This window comes from Osmerus mordax, chromosome 1, assembly GCF_038355195.1.
Source record: "Osmerus mordax isolate fOsmMor3 chromosome 1, fOsmMor3.pri, whole genome shotgun sequence".
NCBI classification, from domain to species: domain Eukaryota; kingdom Metazoa; phylum Chordata; class Actinopteri; order Osmeriformes; family Osmeridae; genus Osmerus; species Osmerus mordax.
The window spans coordinates 22,911,204-22,937,426 of NC_090050.1; the positions used below are offsets into that span (position 1 = coordinate 22,911,204).

The window sequence follows — 26,223 nt, forward strand, 5'->3', positions numbered from 1 at the left end:
CGACATCATGTTCCAGGACGATGCTTCACTTCAGTCGAATGTTACACAGGCTCCAACAGGGACCCCCAAGTCTTCCACCACTGCTAGTGTCGAGGACCAGAGGAGGATTCCTGGGTTTGGTTCTGGCAGTAGGGGTGCCCTCCCTCCTCCACCTGCTGAGGACTCGTAGCAAGTGACTCTTAACAATTCTTTTTTGAGTAGTTGTGTAATGTCACCTCTGCACTTTTTAAATAAAGAATTCTTAACTTTAAACTGACTGGATTGGAATGTGTTGCTGTAAAAATTCATTTCTGTATGGCATGTTTGAGATCATTAACTGGTTTGACACTTGACTGAGTTTGTGATTTAACATGCAGTTCTGCCAACTGGATTTGTGTACTCTAATATACATTTACAAGTCAGTTGGTAAGCCTCCTCACTTGAGTCAAGACCGATAGTGTTTGCATTTGTCTGCCCCTCACAAAGGAAGCTGAAGTGACTTTCTGGAGAGAATTATTGGGTTTCAGTGCTACTGTATAAATGTGTAGGCTATTGATTTTCCATGTCAAGATGTTTCCCTGTTGTCGTTACATTGGCACAATCCATCACTAAAACTGGGTTGGTTTCTACACCTGTGGTCCTCATCTTGGGTATACAAAGGCCATGGTACTACCAGGTTATTGACAATGGTATTGTTTTATTAAATGGCGCTCAGACAAGAAGCGAAATTGCATGAGGCTCGGTTTTCAGCACTTCCTGCAGCCTCCAAGACTGCATCCCAGCTGGCTGATATTCAGCAATAATCCACGATCGCATTTCCAAGAGTTCTAGTTGTCAGTCTAATGGTGATCATGTAAGTGGAGTGACAGTCACGGTGATGTTATCACCAAATATCCTGGAATTCCTCTTATCCAATCAAATTACTTGGTCGGAAAAAACAGACGACAATAGTTCCAATTTCTGTCCGGTGAAGACTTGTATACCTTTCGGTTGTTGTACAGTTTTTTGTTGAAGTCCTACATTAACCTTAATCACAAGTGCTTCACCCTAAAGACATCAGTGTTGATGTTAAATGACAAACCAGTACATATAAAATGAAACCGTCTACATATATGTTGAGACTTATATGTAATTCACCTTATTGATCTTTAAAGTAATTCAAGATGTGACACTACTTCACCTTTACAATAACTAGGAGTCAAACTTATTTTGTGCAGTTTGAGAACCTTTCATCAAAACGGTCACACTGTGGTAAGACTGTGGTGTCGTATGCAACCATACACATTTCAGGACATGCAAGATAAAAACAAAATATCAATTTGGTTAACATATTGAACAAAACTGGACCCATACAGAATAAACTGTATCGACCTTGATACAAATCACACCAGATAAAAACCTAAGACTGCCTATACAAGTGTGATTATCGTGTCGAAATGGCCACCAAGCATTTCATTTCACCAACAAAGATACAAAAATGGCCTTTTAGCTTAGGGCCTTTTCAGAAAACGGCTCATGGCACGTTCTCCCCTGTCTGAGAGCCAGTAACCAGCCATGGCCGCCACGGCCCCCATGAAGATGGAGGTGAACACCATGTCTCCCTTGGCAGCCAGAGTGGCCAGTGCACAGAGCAGCACACCAAAGAACATCTGCTGTAGAACCTCCACTTCCTCCTCCTGGATGTCCTCAAACAAACTTCTCTCATGGTCACCTGGTGAAGGAGAAGATCGGTGAGAATGATGAGGCCAGGTGTGTTCGTGGACCCTTACTGCTCCGTTGGAATGACAATGCAACTGTGTGCGTGTGTGTGTGAACACTTACTGGGCCTTCGCTTTTGAACACAGACATTGTTTTTTCGGGTGAGCCCCTCAGCACAGTCACAGCTGAAGGTGCCCTCTGTGTTGGTGCAGATCTCATCCAGTCCTGGGCAAGCCAGCACCCTTTCAGCACACTCATCTATGTCTGACAGAAAGGGGGAAGAAAGAGGGAAATCAGGTGGCTGAGCGGTTAGGGAGTCGGGCTAGTAATCTGAAGGTTAGCGGTTTGATTCCCGGCTGTGCCAATGATGTTGTGTCCTTGGGCAAGGCACTTCACCCTACTTGCCTCGGGGGGAATGTCCCTGTACTTACTGTAAGTCGCTCTGGATAAGAGTGTCTGCTAAATGACTAAATGAGAAATGCAGACACACACACTCGCTCTTTAATTGAATCTGTCTCTCTCACTAACCTTGTCTCACCTACCTAGACACTTAGCTCCTGTAAGTCTGTATCCAGAGGCACATCCTCTGCAGCGGGCAGACCCTCCGCCCATACAGCCCACACACGCAGGGTCACAACCTGGGGGAAGGGGCAATTGGGGGGGGGGGCATCTTTGACAGTAAGTTCCCCGTACATAACAGGCCAGTCCTTAGATGAGTAAATACAAAGTTATTGAAGGTTTTGGTTCTGAGTGATGGTGTCATGTATGTACCCAGAGGTGATTATGGGAGGAGCTGTCCTGCACAGAGCGGCACTGACCTCGGCACTCATAAGCGCCCTGGGTGTTGAGGCAGTAGGTGTTGGTGGGGCACTGTTCCAGCTCTGTACCACATTCATCAACGTCTGAAACACAAGAGGAAGGACATACACACATACAGAGAAGTACACGCTATAATATTGTATTGATGCATGGACATGTTCATTTTGATCTCCTTTTTCTTTCTTCAAATGACTCAAATTTCCCTACACACAGACGAACACACTTACACCTCGCTCACCTACACAAGTGTTATCGTGGATAGTCCAGCCTGGTGTACATTCCAAACACAGATCGTGTCCTGGTCCTGAGCATGTCTTACAGGTGTCCGGACAGCCCTGTACCTGATCCAGCTGAGCTAACACAGAGTACAGCCCTACTGCCAGCAGGAGGCGCCAGCGAGCCGACATCTCACGCTCTTCTCTCGCCCTCGCTCGCTCGCTCTGCCACTCTAGTAAGTAAGTAAAATGTATTTATACAGCGCTTTTCACAGACAGGGTCACAAAGTGCTTTACAATGTACATTGTCAATATAACATAAAAGTCTAATAATAAAAAATCAAATAAGTAAAAACAGATACAAATTATCAATAGACAAAAGACAGAGATTACTCAAAAGCTAACCTGAACAAGTGAGCCTTCACTTGTCCCTTAAATCTCTCAACATTCTCAGCAAACCTAATGCTGGTTGGCAAAGCATTCCAGTGTCTGGGTGCCATAGCGGCAAAAGCTCTATCCCCACGTCTTCAGACGAGTGCGGGGCGTGGATAGCAGATTTTGGTTAATAGATATAAGAGACCTACGAGAGTACTAAGATAGTACTATTGCACTAACGGTACCTGGGGGGCGGACAACCAGTGAAGGACCTGACTGACATAAATTGGAAAAATGTTCAGTTATGGTGTCCTATGGCATAATGATTGGGTTTTGAAAGAGTGTAGGCCTATATATTTTTTTTTTTTTAAGTTTAATTGTTGTAAGAATATTTAGCTTTATAGATTAATAAAATAAAATGTGGGCTAGCCTATTATGTAAATTATTGGAAGCATGTGTTGCCTATTTAAATAGTTTAAATCTAAGTTGTCAAGTTAGTTATGCTTCATTAGTGGCATGGTTTTCAAAGTTGTAGCATTGTAAAAACTGGTTTTATGCCCGCAAACAACAATCTATAATAAATCACAGTTGCACACAATTTGAATGTATGATAATTACCTTTCAGTAGGCTAACGTCGTTTCAAACTAATTCAGTGATTTGATTTTCTGCACCTTGCTAAGACATGACAGAAGTTTGCAGCACTTTTGAGCGCCTGTTGGATCTCTTGCAGCTCAGTTGTATGTATATTTAATATGAGTCTCCAAGCGCGCCGGTTATGCGGAGCTCCACCTTCGGTCATCATTCTTTAGCAGACACTTCCAGACAGGCGCAACAAGTGATATCCAACAAGCGACCCGTTCGTTGGGTCTGCAATGACACTGAGCCGCACCAATTGAAAAACAGGGTGACCGTGCGCGACCACGCTGAAAGACGGCCAATAAGAACCCAAGACACCACGTGGACAAGAACATTTATTTATAGCTTTACAAGAGAGGGACATGGTATCTTTGTTTCACACTGATATCGTGTCACATGCAAAAAAAATCAATATACAATATAAACAGGTAGCATGAAAGTTATTCACACCAAAAAACATGCGTGCTACTAAAACAACATAACATTTTGAAGAAGTATCTACACATTGTAGAATCCTACAGTTCTAAACTAAACTATTTTCAGCTCTTTAAGGTGCAATTTGGAACATCTAATCGAAACAGCTTTAATAGGTTTTCTTAGAGACTTCAAATAAAGTGCTTTCCCCCCTTAAGGTTCATCTACATGTACAAAGGACTCTTTAATCTTAAACGTCAGTGTATAAAATAGTCTCACTTCAAATCAAATTAAAACTTGCAGATAACTTGGTAGCACAACAAACTGCAAAATATAAAGAATGTAGTTCATGTTTATACATAGTGTGACATAATCAGTGCAGAAAGGCAGGATGAGTTCAAGGTATTGGCTGAGCCTTAACAGAAACAGCTTTTCCCCAAGATCAGTAAAAACCCACTGAGCTTCCCAGCTCTGTGGCTCCTAAAGCCCTGTAGGACAGACAGAAGACAGTCCTCCCTTCAGCCCCTCAGTCCACCTCCAGCTCACCTCTCGCCTGCCCCCAGACAGGGCCGACAGCAGCCCCTGTCTCTGGGAGGGCAGGTGGAACCAAGGCAGCCCCTGGAGCAGCTCTGGGAGGCCCCGCTGGCTCCCTGTGGAGGGCCGGGCAGGGTGTGATTCAAAGGTCACCAAGGTGAAACGCTCTCCTGCACCACCCCGCTGGTGGTCCGCCTGGATGCAGCTCAAACAGGCAGAGAAGACGTCCTTGTATGGGGACGAGCCCTGGACACCGGAGTGGTCCCTGTCCATCTCTCCCCTTCCCCCAGCCTGAGGGTCCTCTCCCTGGGCGAGGAGTCCCTGTCGTAGAGGGTCCAGACCCCACTGCTGGGCCTTCTCCCAGGCAGAGCGGTTCAAGACCACCAGGACCCGGCCCCCCTGGGTGTCCAGGAGGTGCAGCTGGGAGTGCAGCCAGGGCAGGGGCCCGAGAGACCCCAGCTGGGCTCGACTCCACAGATCCACAGATACCCTGAAGCCCTGGGCAACAAGGAGGGAGCCCAGCTCACACACCTGCTCGGACACGGCCCCTTCTGCATCTGGGGGGCTCAGCAGCACCATGTGTCCCTTCCTACCAGCTCCTAGTTGGACAGGAGACATGGGGGTTACAGGGCACTGCAGCCAATTCTATAGACGTACAGTTTGTCACATTATTAGAAGAAGAATACATTATCAGCCATGCAAGGTGAGCACATACACGTGTGCAGGTAGCAGTGACACCAACACACACACTCACACACGCGCACACACACTCACACATACACGCGCACACACACTCACACGGTGCCCACATGATGGCATTGAAGAGAGAGAGAGAGAGAGAGAGAGAGAGGAGAGAGAGAGGTTGCAATGTTTGCCAAGTTCTATTCAGCAACTAGAAGATTAACATGTTCATGCAGTTCACTCACTCCATTCCTTATGCAGGCCTTTCCATGCCCATCCTGTCAGACAAAGATTTCAGGTTACAAATTGACCAACTCGAACAAGGACATCCTTGTTTCTGAGTCCGTTTTAATATTTGCAGTTTGCTGTGTGCGCAAGCGTGCGCGAAACTCATGTACAGTGCATACTGTGTGTCCTTAAATTCCCAAATATTGTAAATAAGTCCCAAGACAAAAGCTCCTCAGTACGTCACATACAGCATGAACGAGAGCCATTGATTGGGGCGAAAAAGAGGAAACACAGACACCAGTTGGACAGTTGGACTTTGCATGTCTCCTGAATGAGAGAGATCTTTCAGATCATACTCACGTTTCACTGTGCTGTGTAGGAAACACACTCCGAGAACAGCTATGCCGATTAGCAGCACAGTAACCAGAACCAATAGACTCATCCGCCACCTACTGGCTGAAAGGGAGAGACAATATATCTGGCACATGACGGTGATGGTGATGAGTCCTGACTGCAAGGTTGTCAGCTCTTTTTTTTTTTACACAACTACACAAAATAACCCATCAATTACACAAGCAGGTATACAGGCTTGGTTTGTAACCCATCCAGCTAGATTTTTTATTTATTTTTCACTGTTGTGAACAACAGTGAGTCTACATAGTACATTTTTTGTTTATTAGGGTCAGCCAGTCGTTATATAGATTACAAGCTCAGTGTTGATGGAAAACATCTGTGTATAAAGGGAACCTATTTTCAGTAAATGGAAGGGAAAATATAGTTGAAACTTAAGTACTTTTGTGTCAGAATACAGTTGAATTCCATCACAGCAATTAGGGCATGTTATGTTTTTGTTTTAGCTTTTATTACTTTTACCTTAAGGGGGGGATCAACTTTAAATTCAATTAAAATACTTACTCTCTGCATTAGGACAGGATAGGATATTTTGGTACATTCCTTGTATTTTTACCTGTATAGACACACACACACACACACAAACATTTGCATATTTATAATACATTTAGCTTATTTTCAAATTCACTGATTGAACTTGTTTTGCAAACATGTAGTAAGGTCTTCTCCAAACCAAGACAACATCACCCACATAACACTCCTACAAGACTAAAACAGCTCTCCTATTTGATTATGTGAACTAATATTATCACTGTACCATCATACACAGGTCCGCACTAGGCTCTACGTGTTCAAACGCTCCCTGCACACGCTGTGATGAAAAAGAGACATTACACCGTCAGATCACACTTTGGCTAATTAGCATACTGGACTGTACCGACAATACCCCACCGAAGAACAAATCAGTCAACGAAACAGAATACTGAACGTTCAACAAAAAAATAACTACGACAGCACAGTCCATCAAACACTGTCTGGTTACCCAGAATCCTGTGTGGTTTTCAGTCCATGGGCCATCCACCAGATTCTGCCTGAAGTTGCTCTGCTCCCTGCATCCGCCCGCTCCTGCGCCCCTCTGACACGGCCACACTTCCGCCTCCAGCCTGCAGGGTGCCGACACGTTCCAGGAGAGCATGCTAGCGCCACTGTTCATCTCGCCTCGGGCCACGGACACTGACACGTTATCCCATACGTTACGTTGAAAACGTTCTTGAACAAACAAAATCACAATCACAAATTTACGTTGTTTTTTTTTGTAGCCTACAATACAGCAGCAAAGTAGATATGAAGATATGCAGATTACTTTTGGACTTATAAAAGGCATCAACTTTCAAGTTTGATTTGATGACTAACCGTGGTTAAAAAATAAAACGGACACAGAAAGAGGAGAAGCCTGCCACAGCCTCTTACCTGTGTTGTTCCTGAAGGGACAGCGTCTATGTCGGTGTGATCTTTGATTTTTTTTCTCCCACCACATCTGCGTACACACACACACACACACACAGAATTAAGGATTGGGTTCCTGTCATATGAGGAGGCCACTAAGTAAAAGCACGAGTTAGCTTCATATCAATCACCCCAGCGTTAGTTACCTAGATTTACAGTCGTCTGGCTTTCACCCGCTAACGTTAGCTAGCAAGCCACACACAACAAGTTGTATAGCCAGCTTATTATAGTGGTGGCAAGGTTATTTCAGCAAAGGGTGAAAAAGGGAAAAGTAGCAACCAGTAACAGTCTGAAATATTTACAATTTTTTATTAAACTAGCTGACGATTGGCTGAACTCGAATGGACACTGCCCTTGTGTTGATGTGTTAAAATTGGTTAAATGCTATGAATAGCAGTACCTGAATACACATACAAGGGGTGACAGAGTGCAGTGGAATGGTCTTCTCTTTCCACTCCTACACACACAAAACAAAAATAAAAAGCTGTTAAGGATAAGCCAGGAGAAAAACAACTTTTAGCTATAAATTTCAGAAATAACCATATTGACAGACACCATTGCACCACACTAACCTTGCAAATTCCGCTTATCTCATGCTGTAGGCACATCATTAATGGGAAGGCGCTCGTATTCTTGCCTTTAACCCTCAGATCGACAACGTCCCTCACCTGGTCTGTTTTAACGCTAAAGTTGGGGGCTGACAAACATGCAAGCCGTTTTGACATGACAGAAAAGGTCAGAACAAATTGACCTAGGCTACAACCAGCAGACACAAACGAAAACTCTCGTCACCAATAATCAGGACACGTAGGTAATATTAAGTAGCCTACTCAAATAGAAAAAGCTTTGTAGGCTACAGGCTAGGAATATAATTCAAACAAAAAGAGAGCAGAGCTAACTTCACTCACCATTACAAGCCTCTACAAGTTCCTGAAGTTCTGTGGAACACACTAGTGGGGCAGAGATGTGTGTAGTCATTGTTTCACAATCACTTTGTTGTCATTATACAGTAAGCGGATAGAGCCCTTAAGAAACGGTCTGGAAAACAAAGTTTTTACAGTAAAACTGCGCAGTACCTTTGTCGACGGAAGGTACTTCCACCGTGCGGAGCTTTGAGCCCGCCGTCACGCTCACTTCACTGCCGAATTGAACCATCTTCGGTTCGCACAGCACCAGTGACAGCTGAGCCTGCTAGATGATGAAGACGTCGAATAACACACACGCCACAGTACAGGCACACAGGAAATTATTGATGGTAAATGTATCATCCATACCTCCGGTGCAGTCCTTGGTGTTACTTTGAAGTTGATTTTTTTACACGGTATTACGGCTTCTGGACTGTTAAAGCACACCACCACGTTCGCTGCAAAATACGAGATGTGAGGATGAGCAAAGTGTTTTCATGACAGCGCGGGTTCTGTGAACGTTTTCAGTGATACGTGTTCCTAGAGTATCTTTTAACTCGGAACTCGGATTCATTACCGTCATCATCTTCATTATCATCCCGAACACCAAAGTTTTCTTCGTATCCACTCTCCTCATTGTCACTGCTGTTGAGCTGGATGTTGATGAGCATGCAGGGTAAGCATGTAGTCCTATTCGGTGGTTTCGTTGGGCAGCAGAGCTTAGCAACTACCTCAAGGTCGATGACTTCAGAACCAGACTTTGGGTCCGTTGGGAGAAGAAGAACATCTGACACAAACAGGAGAAATCAGCAAATAATGCTTGTGTGTGCGCAATACGAAACACAATAGGGAAGTACATATGGAATGTGACTGTGGAATGTGACTTTGTGTGTTTGTGTGTGTGTGTGTGTGTTGGGGGGGGGGGGGGGGGGGGGCTAGAAAGAGATGTTATGAAAATATAAAATGGAGAGCTCACCTTCAATCTCGCAGGTAAGACCCTGATAATAACAAAGTACAGGTTAAAGTACTGTAGCAACCCCAGGGAGCGGTCAAGGTTCAGTTAGTTCCACATCGCTACAGTACAATCAGCGCTTGTTAATCACTACGATGCATCTGTAGCATACAATAAGTCAAATGAAAGCATCAACAACTGACATGTATTATGCATAATAATGAAGTGGTCTTCATTTAATTTTCGACCAGGGCGCACGACTTGATAAAGTAAAATGAAATTATATATTTGATGTTTAACTAATGAATAACTAAAGAATCTGCAGCGTTTAGCCTACCGGTGAACATGTGACTTGTCCGCATTGAGGTCCTGAGATCATTTCCAGCGCAAGGGTTGAAAACCATGTCAATAGGACTGAGTATGACAACCAAGACATCGTCGATTTCATTTCAAAAGTCCCCCGACCATTTGTTGAAGGAGAATTACTTTTATACTCTGCTTCTCGCGGAAACGGATTGGTATCGGATCTGTTGACGGGGGAAAAGTCCTTAATTTGTAGCAAATATCCCTTTACAATACTTTTGTAGTATCGAAAAGTTTAGGACAGGAATATTTCACGTTTCTAACACAAATATATTTGCAGGTTGACCTACTTACATTGTAGAAATGGATCCAAAAGCCTCAAAAAAAATGAATTGGCATGACTGGGACGTTTTCCGTCGGTTACAAAGCTCACATCTTCACCATTAAGTTTCACCGGAACTTAACTATATCCCGTATGTTTGGTTGTGTCATGTTCCTGGGAAGTAGGCAGGCTGTAGAAGTCTACAAGCAGGTGACTCATTTAACCCCACCCCAGAGACTCTCACACACACGCACACACACACACACACACACACACACACACACACACGCACGCACACACACACTGATCCAGTCATTTACCAACAGGAATAAGGTCAGGGTCCAATAAAGTCAAGGAAATCAATCAGTTTATAACAGCGATAATGCTGGTAGTTTTAATCAGTGTATGTTTCACATATTCAAACTCTAATCAAAAACAGATTTAATACGGCACACAACACAATACTGACATAGATAGTCTGCTCACTTCTACTAAACTAAATGTGGAACTGAAGACTTCTGGGTGACCAAAGTCCATTCTCTGTAGCTGGGGGTATTTAAAGACAAGGCTGTGTGTATATACTCAGACTTGTCTATATTAGTCAGAGTCCATGTGCTGAAGATAAACAATGATTGATTGTGTTGTATTCTGCTTTTCACTTCAGCAGCATAGTTGCTGTTAGTCCTGTAGAACCAGTTTGGGCTCCAGTCACTCGGGGAATCAGGCTGCTTACTTGTGAACAACAGTTCACTACAGTTGTCAAACCTGATTTATCACATAGTTGTGTTGCTAACACGTGACAAGTGGATAATATTGTCTGCATTTTAAGACATTTACTTGGAAGAAAGTTGATTATTAAGGACCCTTTTTTATTTTACCAAGATTGAACACAGTACACTTTTTCACCTTAATCAAGACTAATCAATGTACTATGAGTAACGCATACTGTCTTATACAGCACATATCCGAACCTGAAGTTTAAGTATGAATACACCGCAAGGAGCATTTCGGGTCCAACAAATCAATGAAGCCTGTGCCAAAGCAGTGTTGCTGGGTTACAGTGTTGCTAGGTTAAAGTGTTTCTGGGCTACAAATACCTGACAAACACACCCAGTTGACATAGCACTGACCTTACCTTAATTGTGTGAATCAGGGTGTAAAAGAGAGAAAGGTAAATACATTAAATGGAAAAACTCACAAAGAATAGTTGTTGCCAAAATCAAAAAAATTGTTTTTATTAATAAAAAAAAAAGAAATTGAATTCTGTTGCTTGATCTAGTCTTAAAACAGGCAACAATATCCCCCCCTCCCCCCCAAAAAAGAACTTGACTTTTATCTTAATTCTGGACACATGGCCATTCAGTCACAGTATGCACGGCTGCCAGCTACAGTTATGAGACGGATAAGTTGCTGACTGCTCCAATCTGCTGGGCAGACAGAAGAGAGATGTGCAGGCAGGCAACATCAGGAGAGGAAGGCAGACTGTGATCTATAGCAAGAGACCTGCAATGGAAACACACACACACACATCATTCTTAGACACTGCAAAAGGACTAGTCAACAAACCAAACAGGTAGTACTGAAGGGACAGATTATCTATCTCGCTCTGTGTTTATCACACACATCACATACACACACACCTGGAAGCCGTCACCTCCTGGTTGTTCATCTTCAGTGTAATAGGAATCAACCCGTTGATTTCAAAGTCCACAGGTTTTCCAGCTGTAATATCCACAGTTTAAAGTTAGTAACTGTGGCCAGTCGGACCTCTGTTCTACAAGTGCAATCAAAACACTATCGCCTAGAGTAAGTGCAAACCATCAGTGAGGCAAGGTCATTAAAATAATATGTTTGGTTACATTTCACTGTTTTGACTGCTGCATTTTAATCCGTCACCTATTAATCCAGAAATGTCGCCTGATGCACGTTCTCTCAAAACAGGCCACAAGAAGCTGAATCCATGTTTCTCGTTTAGGAGTATGACTATTCGTGTGTCACCAACTCTTATGTCCAGTTCCTTTTCTGTCATTAATGCTGTCAGCCTATGAACACACATCTCACCTCCATCAGAATCAAAAGGTAGATGACATAGTTCTGAACACTACACACAATATAAAGGTCATGGCAATAATCAAATGCACTTATGTCATCTTTTCACACTGTCAATGATTTTATATTATTGTTATTAAAAAGCATGTTGTTGAATTGGTTCAGGAAAAGCACCTCTTTGCAACAAAGGTAGACCCAGCAGCCCAGGGATAAGTTGTGGTGTTCTGCCCATCTCTGTAGAAGAGCCTGGGTGAAGGTTGGGTGCAGTCCAGCACCAGCTCAACTGTGCTGTGGTGACGGATTATAATTTTTTCAAAAGCAGTATTGACAAACCATCCATAAATGATCAGCTCTGGGGGGGGGGGGGGAGAAAATAAAGAGATTCAGTTCACTTTCATGAGCACCAGATTCAACCTATTAATAACTGAAAGCTGGATGAATGGTTGGGTTGAACGATTAAATGAATGACAGTTTACCGTTGCCGGGGTCCTGCAGAATTCTAACTGGCTTTGGTATTGGTACATCAAAACACAGGGGGAAGGCTGAACTCACAGCTGGCAACAATACCCTAAGATAGCTCACTGTGAGAGAGAGAGTGAGAGAGAATGATTGAGGGAGGGAGGAAAGGGAGAGAATGAAAGAGTCCATAAGATACTGTACGGTAGGGATAGGCACAATCTGACAGGATGTTAGTCTTCAAACCCAATATTCAAATTTAAACACCTGGTGGCACTAAGCAGGTGAAGAAGGCAACCAGAAATATCAAGAGAGTATAAACATTTATGGAATCTTACATTGTCACTGTCAACAGTACCTTTTGGAGTTGTAGTCTGTGTTTTTGTGGTGTGAGTAGCGGAAATGTATTCATATTCAGGGTCTACAAAACACAATAAAGAGTGTGTTTCAAGTTCACATTACATGCAATTCAATGAGAAGTGAATACTGACATTTCTTCCCGAATAGTGTGTACAAAGTAACTAAATTTGAGTATTGAGGCTGTGCTGTCGTGTGTGTCACCAAATCTGAGACAATAATCGATTGTCACCTTGATCGTATATTTGAGTAAGTAATTTGGCTGCTGCTCCATCTGGTACTCCATGTCCTCCTCCATATCCTCCTATTCCTGCTCCTCCATATCCTGCTCCTGCTCCTCCTGCTCCTGCTCCTCCTCCTCCATATCCTCTTACTGCTCCTCCATATCCTCCTCCTCCATATCTTGCAGGCATTCTAGCCAAGAGCCACGAATCTGTCATGCTTTGAGGATTAGGTGGAGCTGTGAAGAAATTACAAAAACATAACAGACAAATTGAGGGGAGCTCTGAAGTAAAATCACAGGCAAAGTATTACAGGGAAGGTGTTATCTTAACAATGAGGTTGGTGTCTTGCAGAAAGACAAGATAAACTAGAGGGTACAATTTCTGGGGAAATTGTAGGGTGTGCTTGCTTGCGTCGGTTGCTGATGGGTCCATTTATTAACTGTAATTTTTAGAACTGATATTTCTGTATATTTTATATAAAAAAGCCTACTTATTATTTATGAAGATTAAATAGATTTAAAAGCATACATTTGTTGCTGCTCATTTACAATTCAAAATACAAAAAGTGAAGTGTAGAATGAAATGGTTGTCTTCTCATTTCCCCTGTAAGAGGGAATAGTGAGAAGCTATAGCAGCCTCAGTTGAAAAGTTGGATCAAACGAAGATATTGGGAAATTCGGTGTAAAAATGGTCCTAACCTCTATGACTTAAATGTCACCTTAAGTTTCTCCCATCTAGTGATATTTTCAAGCATTTAGCCTACTCATATTGCATTCATTCATTAAAAATCCCAATAATAATAAATATATATGAGAGAGAACAATGGTTGTGCTCGCCAAAGGTGTGAGCACATCCAATGAAGGCAAGCTGTAGTGTGGTTGTGCCTGCATCAATGCAAACCTGCTAGAAAGATTTTAGAATTTGACAGATTAAAAAAATTATTCTTATGTTATAATTATTGGGTGTGCTTTCCTTGGGTAAGCACTTGATGTTGTTACTAACACATAATGATCACTTTTAGTAAACTTGTTTTATTAGGCAATTTTCCAGAAATACATTTCAAGCTTATTTACGTTTTTGGGGGCATATTTTCAGTTTGCAGATGGTACTGTTGGAATTCTGATTCCAGATTAGATACTGCCAGTTATGGAAGCAAATCATTGAGATAATGTTTTGAATTTTAAAAAGCATTGAATATGTAGTATTGAAATTTAAACACCACCAAATTTTGGGTTTTGAATTCACTTCTTTAAAATGTAAATATGAATTTATTTCAATGTAAAAAAAAAATCAGATCCAAAAATTAAAGGTTTGGAAATTCAGGTAGCTCAAATTCCGGTAACATTCAGATCCCAAAAATTCCAAAAGAAAATCCCCAAATCCCATGAAACAAAATTCCGATTGCTTGTATTCGAATGGTCAAATTCTGATCCCAAAATTTTTTGAGTATGCTTAAGTATACTTATTTAAAATACACCAAAATATAGGTTGTAAAATTTAAGTAAAAAAATTGACCCATCTGCAACGGATGCAAGCATACCTCACAATTTACCCAGAAATTGTACCCTCTCTAGTTCAAAAATCTAATTCAATCAGCCTACTCACCTGAACCAATCCGTCTAGTTAACCCTGGTAACAATCATTTACATTTACATTTTAGTCATTTAGCAGACGCTCTTATCCAGAGCGACTTACAGTAAGTACAGGGACATTCCCCCCTAAGCAAGTAGGGTGAAGTGCCTTGCCCAAGGACACAACGTAATTTGGCACGGCCGGGAATCGAACTGGCAACCTTCAGATTACTAGCCCGACTCCCTCACCGCTCAGCCACCTGACTCCCCATAGAACAGAATCATCACAGAACATTCTGAGCACACACATAGAAGCATGACATCACGAGGTAGGAAGGTAGGTTATACCAAATGTTATATCACAGTTATTTATAGTAGACAGTAAAATACTAAATTACCATTACCTTTTGATTGGGTTTTCCTGAAACGTTGATCTGTTTAAAAAGGCAGACAATCCATACAGTTCATATTTATTTACATAACATATGCTTAATTCACAATATAATATACACACGTTTCCTGTATACATGTCCTGTATGCATTTATATGCAGTATGTGTGTATATTTAAGGGAGTCAGGTGGCTGAGCGGTGAGGGAATCGGGCTAGTAATCCGAAGGTTGCCAGTTCGATTCCCGGTCATGCCAACTGACGTTGTGTCCTTGGGCAAGGCACTTCACCCTACTTGCCTCGGGGGAATGTCCCTGTACTTACTGTAAGTCGCTCTGGATAAGAGCGTCTGCTGTCTGCGTCTGCGTCTGCTAAATGACTAAATGTAAATATATATACACACACTCACAGGGTAGGTTTAAGCTCACCATGAACACCAGTGCGCGTGTATGAAGAAGAGCGTGTGGAGTGTTGGTCTGGTCTGCTGTGTCTTCCTGGTTTCTCCCCCTCCTGGGGTTTGTGAGCCACCTGGGTGTCCTCCCCCTCAGGCTTGGTGACCACCATGGAGGTGTGGGGCGTCACAAAGCCATACTGGAGAGCCAGCTCCACGGCCACCTTCTTCGCCTGCGCCTTCGCAGGACCGGAATACTGCAGCCTAGCAACCGCGTGGAGACGGAGGTCATTAAGGCACACATACACACGCATTCAAATATCATATACTGTGGACGTACACACACATTCAAATATCATATAGTGCATATGGAAAGTATTCACAGCTCTTCACTTTTTCCATATGTTATGTTACAGCCATATTCCAAAATGGATGAAATACATTTTTTCCCACAACATTTTTTTTTTTGGGGGGGGGGACAAATCTATAAAAAATATGAAACAAACATTTTTTACTTTGTCATTATGGGCCCCCAAAAGCACAAGCACACTGTGCCTACACTCACTCTGTATCCAGTAGCTGCTTGACTGTCAGGTAGGCCCACAGTCTGTTGAGACGGCTCTCTGCTATTGGCTCCTTGGATCGGGAAGAGGACTTTTCGTCCACAAACTCCATCTTGCGGCTTTTCTGTAAAAGAAACATACTCTCCCTTCAGAATGATCGACGTTGGCTTACATCCGAAAATATCCATTAATGAGAAAAAACTTTATAAATAAAAAAGCCCAATTCACATATGACGGATTTGGGCACTTCAAACCTGAAACAGGTTGGTATGGAAGCATACTCACCGATATGGCGATCACCTGGGGGGAAAGGTCTATTTCGTTGCTGGTCACCTGACCAGCCACCACAATCTCTGAGCCCTTGTAGTACTGGCTGAAGTTAGTCTGGGTCAGATTAGCTCCTCCTAAATAGATCATCTGTACATCTGTCAACAGGGGCGTGGCCACTTCCTCATAGAACCCCTGTCGATGACACAGAGGGCATTGGCACCTCCCCCTTTCTCCTAAGAATGACTTGTTTGGTCTTTCAAAAATGGCTAAGGGGACTCTTGAGAAAAAACTATATGTAGTGTGTAATGTGAGCGCAAATGAAGATGTTTTTTCCTGTCACAACGGGCATCACCTGCAGCTGCAACGCTGCGTCCGACTCCTGGTAGATTCGCCGTGCGACACCATTGTTCTCTAAAGACATGCTGGACAGGAACTCAAAGTTCACATCGAATCCAAATCCCAGGCAGTAGAGCGGAAATTTCTTGCTGATGGCCCCCCTTACATTGGCCTGAATCTTTTCCCGGTTCACCTCACCTATTTTGAGAATGGAAGGAATGTAACACATTCAAACATAATTGAACCATCTTCTCATACACCTGAAAGAGTCATAACGCTGAACTATGTACTGTGAACTTTGAGTAAGTTCTTTGTACGTGTCAGTGTGTCCACCTGATGTGGGGTCTCCGTCAGTGAGCAGTATGAGGAGAGAGGCGGAGCCTCCACGGGTCTGTCCGTTCAGTAGCTCCGCCCCTTTCAACACGGCAGCATTGATGTCCGTAGCTGAGAGGAGAGACGGTAATAATGTCACACACCATCACTGGGGGATCTATGGGGTTTCCCTCTATAGGAGGAGCACAGAAGTGAGGTACTGAAGAGAAGTTGGTTGTTTGCTTACCTCCTCCATCCTGGATGGCTCCTGCAAACAGTTTAGCAGCACTCAGGTTATCCTGGCTGGCTGGGACCAGCTCCTTCCTCCAGGTTGACACGTGGCTGTCAAAGGTGATCAGACCAAAGTAATCGTCCTCCGCCAGATCCCCCAAGATCTTCAACATCGCTTCACGAGTCTATAGGCAATCGCAATGAACCATGTGTGATACTTCAATAATCTACAGTACCGTAGGTTGAGATCTAAACACATTCTCTTTCCCTCTCTGTGTCTCTTTCTCACCCTCCCTCCCTCCCTCCCTCCCTCCCTCCCTCCCTCCCTCCCTCCCTCCCTCCCTCCCTCCCTCCCTCCCTCCCTCCCTCCCTCCCTCCCTCCCTCCCTCCCTCCCTCCCTCCCTCACTCATTCATTCATTCATTCATTCAGTCACTCACTCTCTCTCTCTCTCTCTCTCTCTCTCTCTCTCTCTCGCTCTCTCTCTCTCTCCCCCTCCCTCCCTCCCTCCCTCCCTCCCTCCCTCCCTCCCTCCCTCCCTCCCTCACTCACTCACTCACTCACTCACTCACTCACTCACTCACAGGGTACCTGTAGCATTTTCCTGCCATGCATTGAGCCACTCCGATCAATAATGAAGACCACGTTTTTTGGGATGCGGGGAAGGTTCTCTGGGGCAAAGTGATGGACAAAATATCCACCTGACTCCTGGAGGGATGTTTGATAGACAATGAGAGTGTTAAGTACTGGTCAAGGCAATGAAACTAAGGACAGTCTATTCAGCTAAACTGTAGCTCGATGACAATACTGACTAAAGAGCCTTATGTAAAGCAGGTATTTGTAAATGACATCCTTTTTTGTACAAGACTGGGTAAACAAAGAAAAATAAAGAATTGGCTTCATCGCTCTGCTGTGAACAATCTGCAAGTCCGTACCACGATGTCTCCTATTGAGTCGGCCCTGTTCACATCGTAGATGACCACCAGGTCACCGTTCAAGCCCGTCTCGCCGCAGTCGTCGCAGGCCGTCTGCTGCTCCACCGTGGGGTAGAACTTAATCCACGCCTATGGAGAGAAACAAGCCGCTAGACACGTCGCTAGACAAGTAGCATGTTGTGGCTGCTATTGTCCTTGCTACAATATCAAATAAAAGTGATTAATGCGACTCCAAATTGCGCATGAGATGCATTGAACCGACTGATCTGTTGTTTTCTGTAAGCGTTCGTCGGAAACGTTGCAACTGAGACCGAGAGATGTGGTCGGAACTCGGAAGTTACAGGTGGATCGTGTTGGAGGACTGTACTTGGTCGGCGGTCTGTGTCTTGGTGATGGCATCGGCAAGGGTTTTGTTAAATCCTCCGGATGTCGACAGGAGACTGATGCCTGCTTTCTCATTTATGTACACGTCCATCTAGGATTTGGATAAAATATGAAGGAGCTTGAAGCCTTGACTATCAGGTACTGTAATGCTTTAGTAGACTCAGCTCTTAAGTCATATTACAGTACTTTACTAATATAAAGGCTATCTGAAGCATTAGATGATTTCAGGACCATTTAGTCTAAATGCAGTGTCTGTGTTGGCTGTCTAAAACAATATGGACAAGAAGTGGCCTGATCCCATATTAACCATCCTAGAAGTGCTTGATAAATGCTAGACCTCGCCTTAAGTTAAACTATTTGAAAGTGCTCTAGGGCACTTGTGTGATTCACTTGAGAGGGACAAATCTGTGACAGTATATGCTTAAACACGCATGACCCATGTGTCTCGTCATGGCCTCACCTTGAAGTCCTCGACAGGCTGCATGGGCCTGGCGTGGACGAGCAGCGCGTACACGCCCAGACGTCTCTTCAGCAGCTCCTCGTAGGTGAGTTCAAAGGTCACCTTGCTCCCGGCGGCAACCGTCACAGAGGTCTTAAAGTTCTCCAAGGTTCTCCCCACAGAGCTGAGGCACACGACATGTGGTCATGAAGACATTTACATTTAGTCATTTAGCAGACGCTCTTATCCAGAGCGACTTACAGTAAGTACAGGGACATTCCCCTGAGGCAAGTAGGGTGAAGTGCCTTGCCCAAGGACACAACGTCAGTTGGCATGACCGGGAATCGAACTGGCAACCTTCGGATTACTAGCCCGACTCCTTCACCGCTCAGCCAACTGACTCCCTAGACGTACTCAGGAGTTATTGAGAACCTTTGTTCTCTCACATATATATTATTATTATTATTTTTATTTTTTATTTTTCTTTTTGCCCCCCTAAAACTCAGTAAATACTTGGCCTACATAGACAACGTAGGTGTCAAAAGTTTCGTCTTGGTAGCGATTGAGTTGCTTCTATTGGAATTTACGTTCCGTTGCATGGTTTAAGCGTAAGTTAAGTTTTTGTGGCGAAAAGTGAAGCTAACGGTGGCTAATTTGCTAGCCACAGTCACTGACGTTACTAACGTCACTGCGTCACTAACGTCACAAAAACACGCGTGACTACCTTTGCCAGAACATTCGTTTCACATCTGTTAACTTGGGGGATAGCTAGGCTAACTATAGCTTTACTGCAAGGCAGCTGCAGAAACGCCACAAGAAAAGAGGCCAGGGTGATAACTATTTACTCATTTGACTTTGTGATATGACACACAATTGTGATGTGTAATGTACAATATAAGCTGATATTATTAAGGAAGTACATCTACTTTCGGAAACAGTAGTCTACTATTTCACTGAAGTATTAGCATCATGACATTAGCCTGTGTTTCCCGGGCAACAAATACTACAGTGGTCTATGATGTAGTTATCTGTTTTCAATCGTTAAAATAAACATTCCTCACATATACATTTTCGTTGTAGGATTTATTCTGACATTAGAAAACGATTTGTTGGTGAAATTACCATTACCTGTGGTTTCAAACCAGTGTAGCTCACTGCAACGCTGTAGCTTACGCGAGACACACTACAAAAACATCTAGCTACAGTACACAGCTGTTTAGGAAGTCAAACGGCGACAGAAAATGTTCGGCACTCCCCTTACTTAAATCAAAAGTCTATCTAACTACTAACCTGAACTTCATTGCCACAGCCTAAACGTTGTCAATCTGTTCATGAAAATAATTAATTTCAGCCTAAACCGTACAACGGAACGTTAAAACCAATTCAACCAACGCAATCGCTACCAAGACGAACACAGCAGTAGCCTAGTACTGTACCGTAGTAGTACAATTTACCGGGGCAGCTTCTCAACACAGGGCTATATCGCATTTTGCGTTGTTACTGACAATGATCGCTACCAGTGAGCTTTTTATGAATGAGCAATTTTCCACTAAATAAATGTCAAGCTTATTTACGTTTTGGGGGGCATATTTTCAGTTAGCAGATGGTACCGTTTGAATTGCGATTCCATCTTCTACTGCCGGGTACTGTAACGTCGTAGAATAATCTTCAAAGGGGTTGTTTATTCATGAATGAATGCAATATGAGTAGGCTAAATGCCTGAAAATATCATGAGAAGAGAAAAACTTAAAATGACGTTTAAATCATAGAGATTAGGTCAATTTTTACACCGGTCTGCAATAATGTCACGAAAACACGCGTGACTACCTTTGGCAGAACATTCGTTTCGCATCTGTTAACTTGGGGGATAGCTAGGCTAACTATAGCTTTACTGCAAGGCAGCTGCAGAAACGCCACAAACAAAGAGGCCAGGGTGATAAATATTTACTCATTTTACTTTGTGATATGACACACAATTGTGATGTGTAATGTACAATATAAGCTGATATTATTAAGGAAGTACATCTACTTTCGGAAACAGTAGTCTACTATTTCACTGACATATTAGCATCATGACATTAGCCTGTGTTGCCCGGGCAACACATACTACAGTGGTCTATGATGTATCTGTTTTCAATCGTTAAAATAAACATTCCTCACATATACATTTTCGTTGTAGGATTTATTCTGACATTAGTAAACGATTTGTTGGTGAAATTACCATTACCTGTGGTTTCAAACCAGTGTAGCTCACTGCAACGCTGTAGCCTACTGTACCCGAGACACTAGTGTGAGTAGCTAACAACAACTCCTCAGCTGTTTAAGTCAAACGGCAACAGAACATGTTCGGCACTCCCCTTACTCAAAAGTCTTTCAGTAGGGAAACTATCTGACTACTAACCTGAACTTCATTGCCACAGCCTAAACTTTGTCAATCTGTTCATGAAAATAATTAATTTCAGCCTAAACCGTACAACGGAACGTTTAATCGAATTCAACCAACGCAATCGCTATCAAGACGAACACAGCAGTGGTCTAGTACTGTACTGTAGTAGTAGAATTTACCGGGGCAGCTTCTCCACACAGGGCTATATCGCATTTTGAGTTGTTACTGACAATGATCGCTACCAGTGAGCTTTTTATGAATGAGCTATTTTCCACTAAATAAATGTCAAGCTTATTTACGTTTTTGGGGGCATATTTTCAGTTAGCAGATGGTACTGTTTGAATCGCGATTCTATCTTCTGCCGGTAAAGTCGTAGAATAATCTTCAAAGGGGGTTCTTTATTAATGAATGAATGCAATATGAGTAGGCTAAATGCCTGAAAATATCACGAGAAGGGACAACTTAAAAGGACGTTTAAGTCATAGAGATTAGGTCCATTTGTACACAGGTCTGCCAAATGTATTCGTTTTGATTCAGCCTGTCAGCTGCCTCTTGCAGGGGAAATGAGAAGACATCATATTTCATTCTACACTTCACTCGTATTTTGAGTTGTAAATGAGCAGCAAAAAAAAGATGCTTTTAAATCTATGTAATCTTTATAAATAATAAGTAGGCCCGATGCATTTTTATATAAAATATACAGACCCCTGTGCAACCGACGCAAGCAAGCACACCCTACAATTTCCCCAGAAATTGTATCCTCTCTAGTTCCCTTTGGAGTTACTGAGGACATGTTTCTAACATGTGGGTGGTGGTTCTTCTGATACAGGTACTTTTATCTCACTACCACGCACTCCCAAACATGTTTATCTAACCTGACTATGCCAGCGCTGTGGCCGCGAGCCACAGCCTCTGAGTACTGTTGCTCAGCCTCCTCCTTCTGTTTCACCACCCCATCGTAGGTCTTCTTCTCTATCACCCTGGGAAGGGGAGGGGAGAGGAGGGAGGGAGAGGAGGGGTGGAGAGGGGAGAGTGGGAAAGGGGAGAGGGGAGAGGAGGGGAGAGGGTGGGTGGGTGTGAAGAAAGGGGAGAAGTGGACACAAGACAAGATACACGTTTCACACTGACTAGTACAAGCAACTAAATCTATACAGTATAAGTATTCTTGTAAGTCAGACCCACATTCGGAATTTACTGATGATGGCATTCTTAGGAATCTGGACGTGGAATTCGATTTCTTGTGAAGCTTCCATCGGATTGGCCACGCGGCTGGTGATGGTGGTGGTAGCATAGCGATTGCTTACTGTGGAGTTGATGTTAAAGCTGTAGATTTTCCAACCCTGCCAAGATCAAGAAATAACCCTACATCATCACCTAGCTGTGTGTCATTAATCCTGCCAAGATCGAGAAATAACCCTACATCATCACCTAGATGTGTGTCATTAATCCTGCCAAGATTGAGATATAACCCTGCATCATCACCTAGATGTGTGTCATTACTAAGGTTAGTTGCAACATTGTAGGACAATTCTGGTCAAGAGAACAACAATATTGTACCACACATGCACCCCATCACAGACACATACAGAAGTCATTTTGAAATCTCATTTACCCCATTTGGTTTTGGCAGGGAAACACCACGATTTGACATCTTATCAGACTTCCCGGATTTACCCCCCTCCCTCGCTCTCCCCACACACACACACACACACACACACACACACACACACACACACACACACACACACACACACACACACACACCCACACACACACACACACACACACACACACACACACCCACACACACACACACACACACACCCGCAGAAGATGGGACATAGTACAGGGTCCAGTAGGTCGTTGACCCTGGAGAGTCTCAATAGATCAATGAATCTCCACTGGCATAATAATGATCACTATTGCACAGCCAGGACAAACTGAAACCTAACATAAAACTGGACAAGTATGAAAAACCATTTACATTTCACAAACATCTCATTGTTGGAGGACCTGATTAAATCAGTTGGCTGAGAAACGTCAATGAAAATAAACGGAAAATAAAACAGGACGCACGTATGAACTAACAAAGTATGTCAAGTCACTGTCATCAAATCATGACGGGCCTGAGGGGGTCCTACCTGGTTAATGGGCGCCGTGGTAACACAAACCAGAAGCAGTCCGAGGAGAGCAGCTCGTAGCCAAACCATCTCCATGACGATATTCACCGAGACGATGACTCCAAAACCACACACCTCCTTTTATACCTACGACCAAACAGCTATTGGTCAGCACCTCGTCCACCTGACAATTACCTGCTTGTGCCACCCCCACAAATGTACGCACCAAAATACTCATAATATACCCCCCTCAATTGTGCAATGTACACATTTTGTCAGTTTACCTACTTACTGTTCCACAGTTCCACAAAACCAACACTTGCCTCATTAACATAATCAATTGCTGTAAACTATAGGCAAAGTTCCAAAACAAATAGGGCCGATAGTTAAAAAACACAGACACACACTAGACACAGACGCACACAGTTTGGCAGTCAAGTTTGTTTTTGTGTGAAGCAGAATGTGTTCTCTCACAGAAATCCCTTGATGATCATTGACATGAGACCAGACCTTCACGTAAAGCAAAAATTACTTTATTTCTGTCTTCAAGTATGTACAATTGTTGTGAAAGAGTGCTACTGACCATGTCAGGAGAAGTGCAGGGAGAAGTAATCCGCAGCCAAAAGCAATCGTACACAGAGCTTTGATATCCAAGCGTCACAGATCAGAGATGAAAGAGAAGCCTTGCTCTGTTCAAGCGGCATGAATGAAGCTGCTTAGGCCAAACATCTACAGAGATAAGGAAGGACACTCTATTCTGGAAGATTCTGCTGTGTCACCTTGACAACGTAAATCTGAAGTGAACTGAATCAACGCTGTGCAGGAACAAGCAGGTAGCAACAGTGAGAAGCATGAATGGTAGACTTTACAAGGCAGAACCCGAGTCTAGACAGCACATATATGGAGAGTTAGCCCAGCTTGACACAGCTGCACATTACAGTCAACTGGCATTGTATCATCCGTTGTCGCTTCAACGCTAGCTTTGCCTAACAGAGAGTTCCAGGCTTTAGAAGTTACGGTGTTCACAGCTGGATTCTTCTACATTGACCTTCGGTGACCTTTTCCCCTGAAACATGAAAGCGATGCCGTGATTGGAGGAAAGAGGATTCACTGCAGTCTGAAGATGACGCGAAGATCACACACCCATTCTCTGTTGTCGCGACAACATCTCTCGAGTGACCGTGTGATTGCTCTGACCCTAAACCACATCTCATCCCAGGTGACGGCTACTCTAAGGAGTGTCAAGTAGTTTATGCTGTTAAAATTGTCCATACCGTGGCGATTTAAAAGTCCATTATATGCCAACGTGCGTATAACATTCAAGAGCCTTCTGTTTAAGTCACATGCATTCAACTCTACACAAAACATCCAAAAATCCCATCCGGCTAAATAGCTCCACCGACAAACAGGTGGACTGTTGACAGTAAGTCGTCGTGTTGATAATATGGTGTCTGTAGGTTGAGTCTATATTAAAATAGACCAAATTGTATTCGGAAAACCTTCAGATATGACCGTTTAGGGTTCCAAAGAGCCACTTGAGGAGATAAATAAGGTTTCGTTTGGAACCCTTTTGATTATAGGTTCCTAGCTCAGTTTTGCCCTCCAGATGTATTGCATGTTTTTAATGCTGTCAATCATTTTCAATAGAAAGGTTAAAGACCTCATGTTCTCAGGTAACCTCTCTGCTTGTCCAAAACAAACTCCAGAGTCAGGTGTTTGAGGCTATAATAGTCAGGTGTTTGAGGCTATAATAGTACGCACAGCTTGTCTGGTGGGTGGTTTGGAACAACTGTTGCTTTAAGCAGGCAGTGATCGATGTGATGGAGCCACACCTTCAAGCTTTCTTTAGTTGCTACAATGCACTCCTGTGCATGTGATCCTCCCAGTACAGTAACCTACTGAGACACACACTTTAACTTTGGATACCACATAACAAACCAGTAAGTATTTGTCAACTATAAGGGCCATAGAGTGCTCTAAACATCAGCTACCAAAGACATTAAGAGGTTGGCTTTCTTCCTACATTCAACATTCAAAGGAGTGACCACATTCTTGTCAATAAAGACCACGGCCCCGTATTCAAAATCATTTCATTGTGTGTTCGGAATGAACTAAGACTACTGTTCAAAGGCACTCCCTCAGGTTCTAGAACCCGAAGATTAAGTTCAAGTCCCCCCATGTGTTTTCTTCGATAAACCTGGGGAGGGGGGTGAAGCAGGTGGCTGGAGCAGCCATGTTGACAGGAAGGGAGGGGGGTGAAGCAGGTGGCTGGAGCAGCCATGTTGACAGGAAGGGAGGGGGGGTGAAGCAGGTGGCTGGAGCAGCCATGTTGACAGGAAGGGAGGGGGGTGAAGCAGGTGGCTGGAGCAGCCATGTTGACAGGAAGGGAGGGGGGGTGAAGCAGGTGGCTGGAGCAGCCATGTTGACAGGAAGGGAGGGGGGGTGAAGCAGGTGGCTGGAGCAGCCATGTTGACAGGAAGGGAGGGGGGTGAAGCAGGTGGCTGGAGCAGCCATGTTGACAGGAAGGGAGGGGGGGTGAAGCAGGTGGCTGGAGCAGCCATGTTGACAGGAAGGGAGGGGGGGTGAAGCAGGTGGCTGGAGCAGCCATGTTGACAGGAAGGGAGGGGGGTGAAGCAGGTGGCTGGAGCAGCCATGTTGACAGGAAGGGAGGGGGGTGAAGCAGGTGGCTGGAGCAGCCATGTTGACAGGACCACACAGAGACGTAGTGACGGCCGCTGATTAGCTAGCTGCTGTTTTGGGGACAATTGGCACAATTGACCTGCAGTGCCTGTACTGTTCTAACAAACCAGGCTTGAGTGGACACAGCTTGGGTTTATACACATGCATGAGGGACAGATGTAATCATACAGGTTGATGGAAAACGCAAACGTAA

The 26,223-nt window shown here is 43.7% G+C and overlaps 3 protein-coding genes across 4 annotated transcripts; all 3 read right to left on the minus strand.

Moving 5' to 3' along the window:
- Nucleotides 1–656: 656 nt before the first annotated feature.
- Nucleotides 657–3,818, minus strand: LOC136941117 (protein disulfide isomerase Creld1). The gene is made up of 6 exons (XM_067233532.1): nt 3,705–3,818; nt 2,735–2,944; nt 2,496–2,579; nt 2,220–2,315; nt 1,801–1,941; nt 657–1,690 (listed from the first exon to the last, which is right to left on the minus strand). The coding sequence occupies exons 2-6, from the start codon at nt 2,901–2,903 to the stop codon at nt 1,470–1,472; spliced, it is 711 nt and encodes a 236-aa protein (XP_067089633.1). The 5' UTR covers nt 2,904–2,944; nt 3,705–3,818; the 3' UTR covers nt 657–1,469.
- A 222-nt stretch (nt 3,819–4,040) lies between these two features.
- LOC136941105 (interleukin-17 receptor C-like) lies at nt 4,041–10,073 on the minus strand. Of its 2 annotated transcripts, none has more exons than XM_067233519.1 (16): nt 9,952–10,073; nt 9,632–9,821; nt 9,319–9,340; nt 8,920–9,129; nt 8,712–8,800; nt 8,514–8,625; nt 8,346–8,387; nt 8,010–8,134; nt 7,838–7,894; nt 7,402–7,468; nt 6,974–7,200; nt 6,749–6,802; nt 6,496–6,547; nt 5,941–6,036; nt 5,598–5,630; nt 4,041–5,270 (listed from the first exon to the last, which is right to left on the minus strand). In XM_067233519.1, exons 2-16 carry the CDS (start codon nt 9,740–9,742, stop codon nt 4,618–4,620), a joined length of 1,950 nt encoding a protein of 649 aa, XP_067089620.1. In that variant the 5' UTR covers nt 9,743–9,821; nt 9,952–10,073; the 3' UTR covers nt 4,041–4,617. The 2 variants fall into 2 exon arrangements, with proteins under 2 accessions (XP_067089620.1, XP_067089613.1); XM_067233512.1 differs by having other exon boundaries at nt 8,514–8,628.
- A 1,064-nt stretch (nt 10,074–11,137) lies between these two features.
- On the minus strand, nt 11,138–23,426 carry LOC136941798 (inter-alpha-trypsin inhibitor heavy chain H4-like). The gene is made up of 21 exons (XM_067234437.1): nt 23,352–23,426; nt 22,393–22,550; nt 22,086–22,190; nt 18,846–19,008; nt 18,369–18,476; nt 18,002–18,130; nt 17,658–17,774; nt 17,084–17,252; nt 16,858–16,968; nt 16,541–16,722; nt 16,204–16,380; nt 15,921–16,042; nt 15,393–15,619; nt 14,981–15,010; nt 13,014–13,241; nt 12,783–12,845; nt 12,445–12,549; nt 12,143–12,320; nt 11,816–11,961; nt 11,560–11,641; nt 11,138–11,422 (listed from the first exon to the last, which is right to left on the minus strand). The coding sequence occupies exons 1-21, from the start codon at nt 23,424–23,426 to the stop codon at nt 11,311–11,313; spliced, it is 2,787 nt and encodes a 928-aa protein (XP_067090538.1). The 3' UTR covers nt 11,138–11,310.
- Between the last annotated feature and the right edge of the window lie 2,797 nt (nt 23,427–26,223).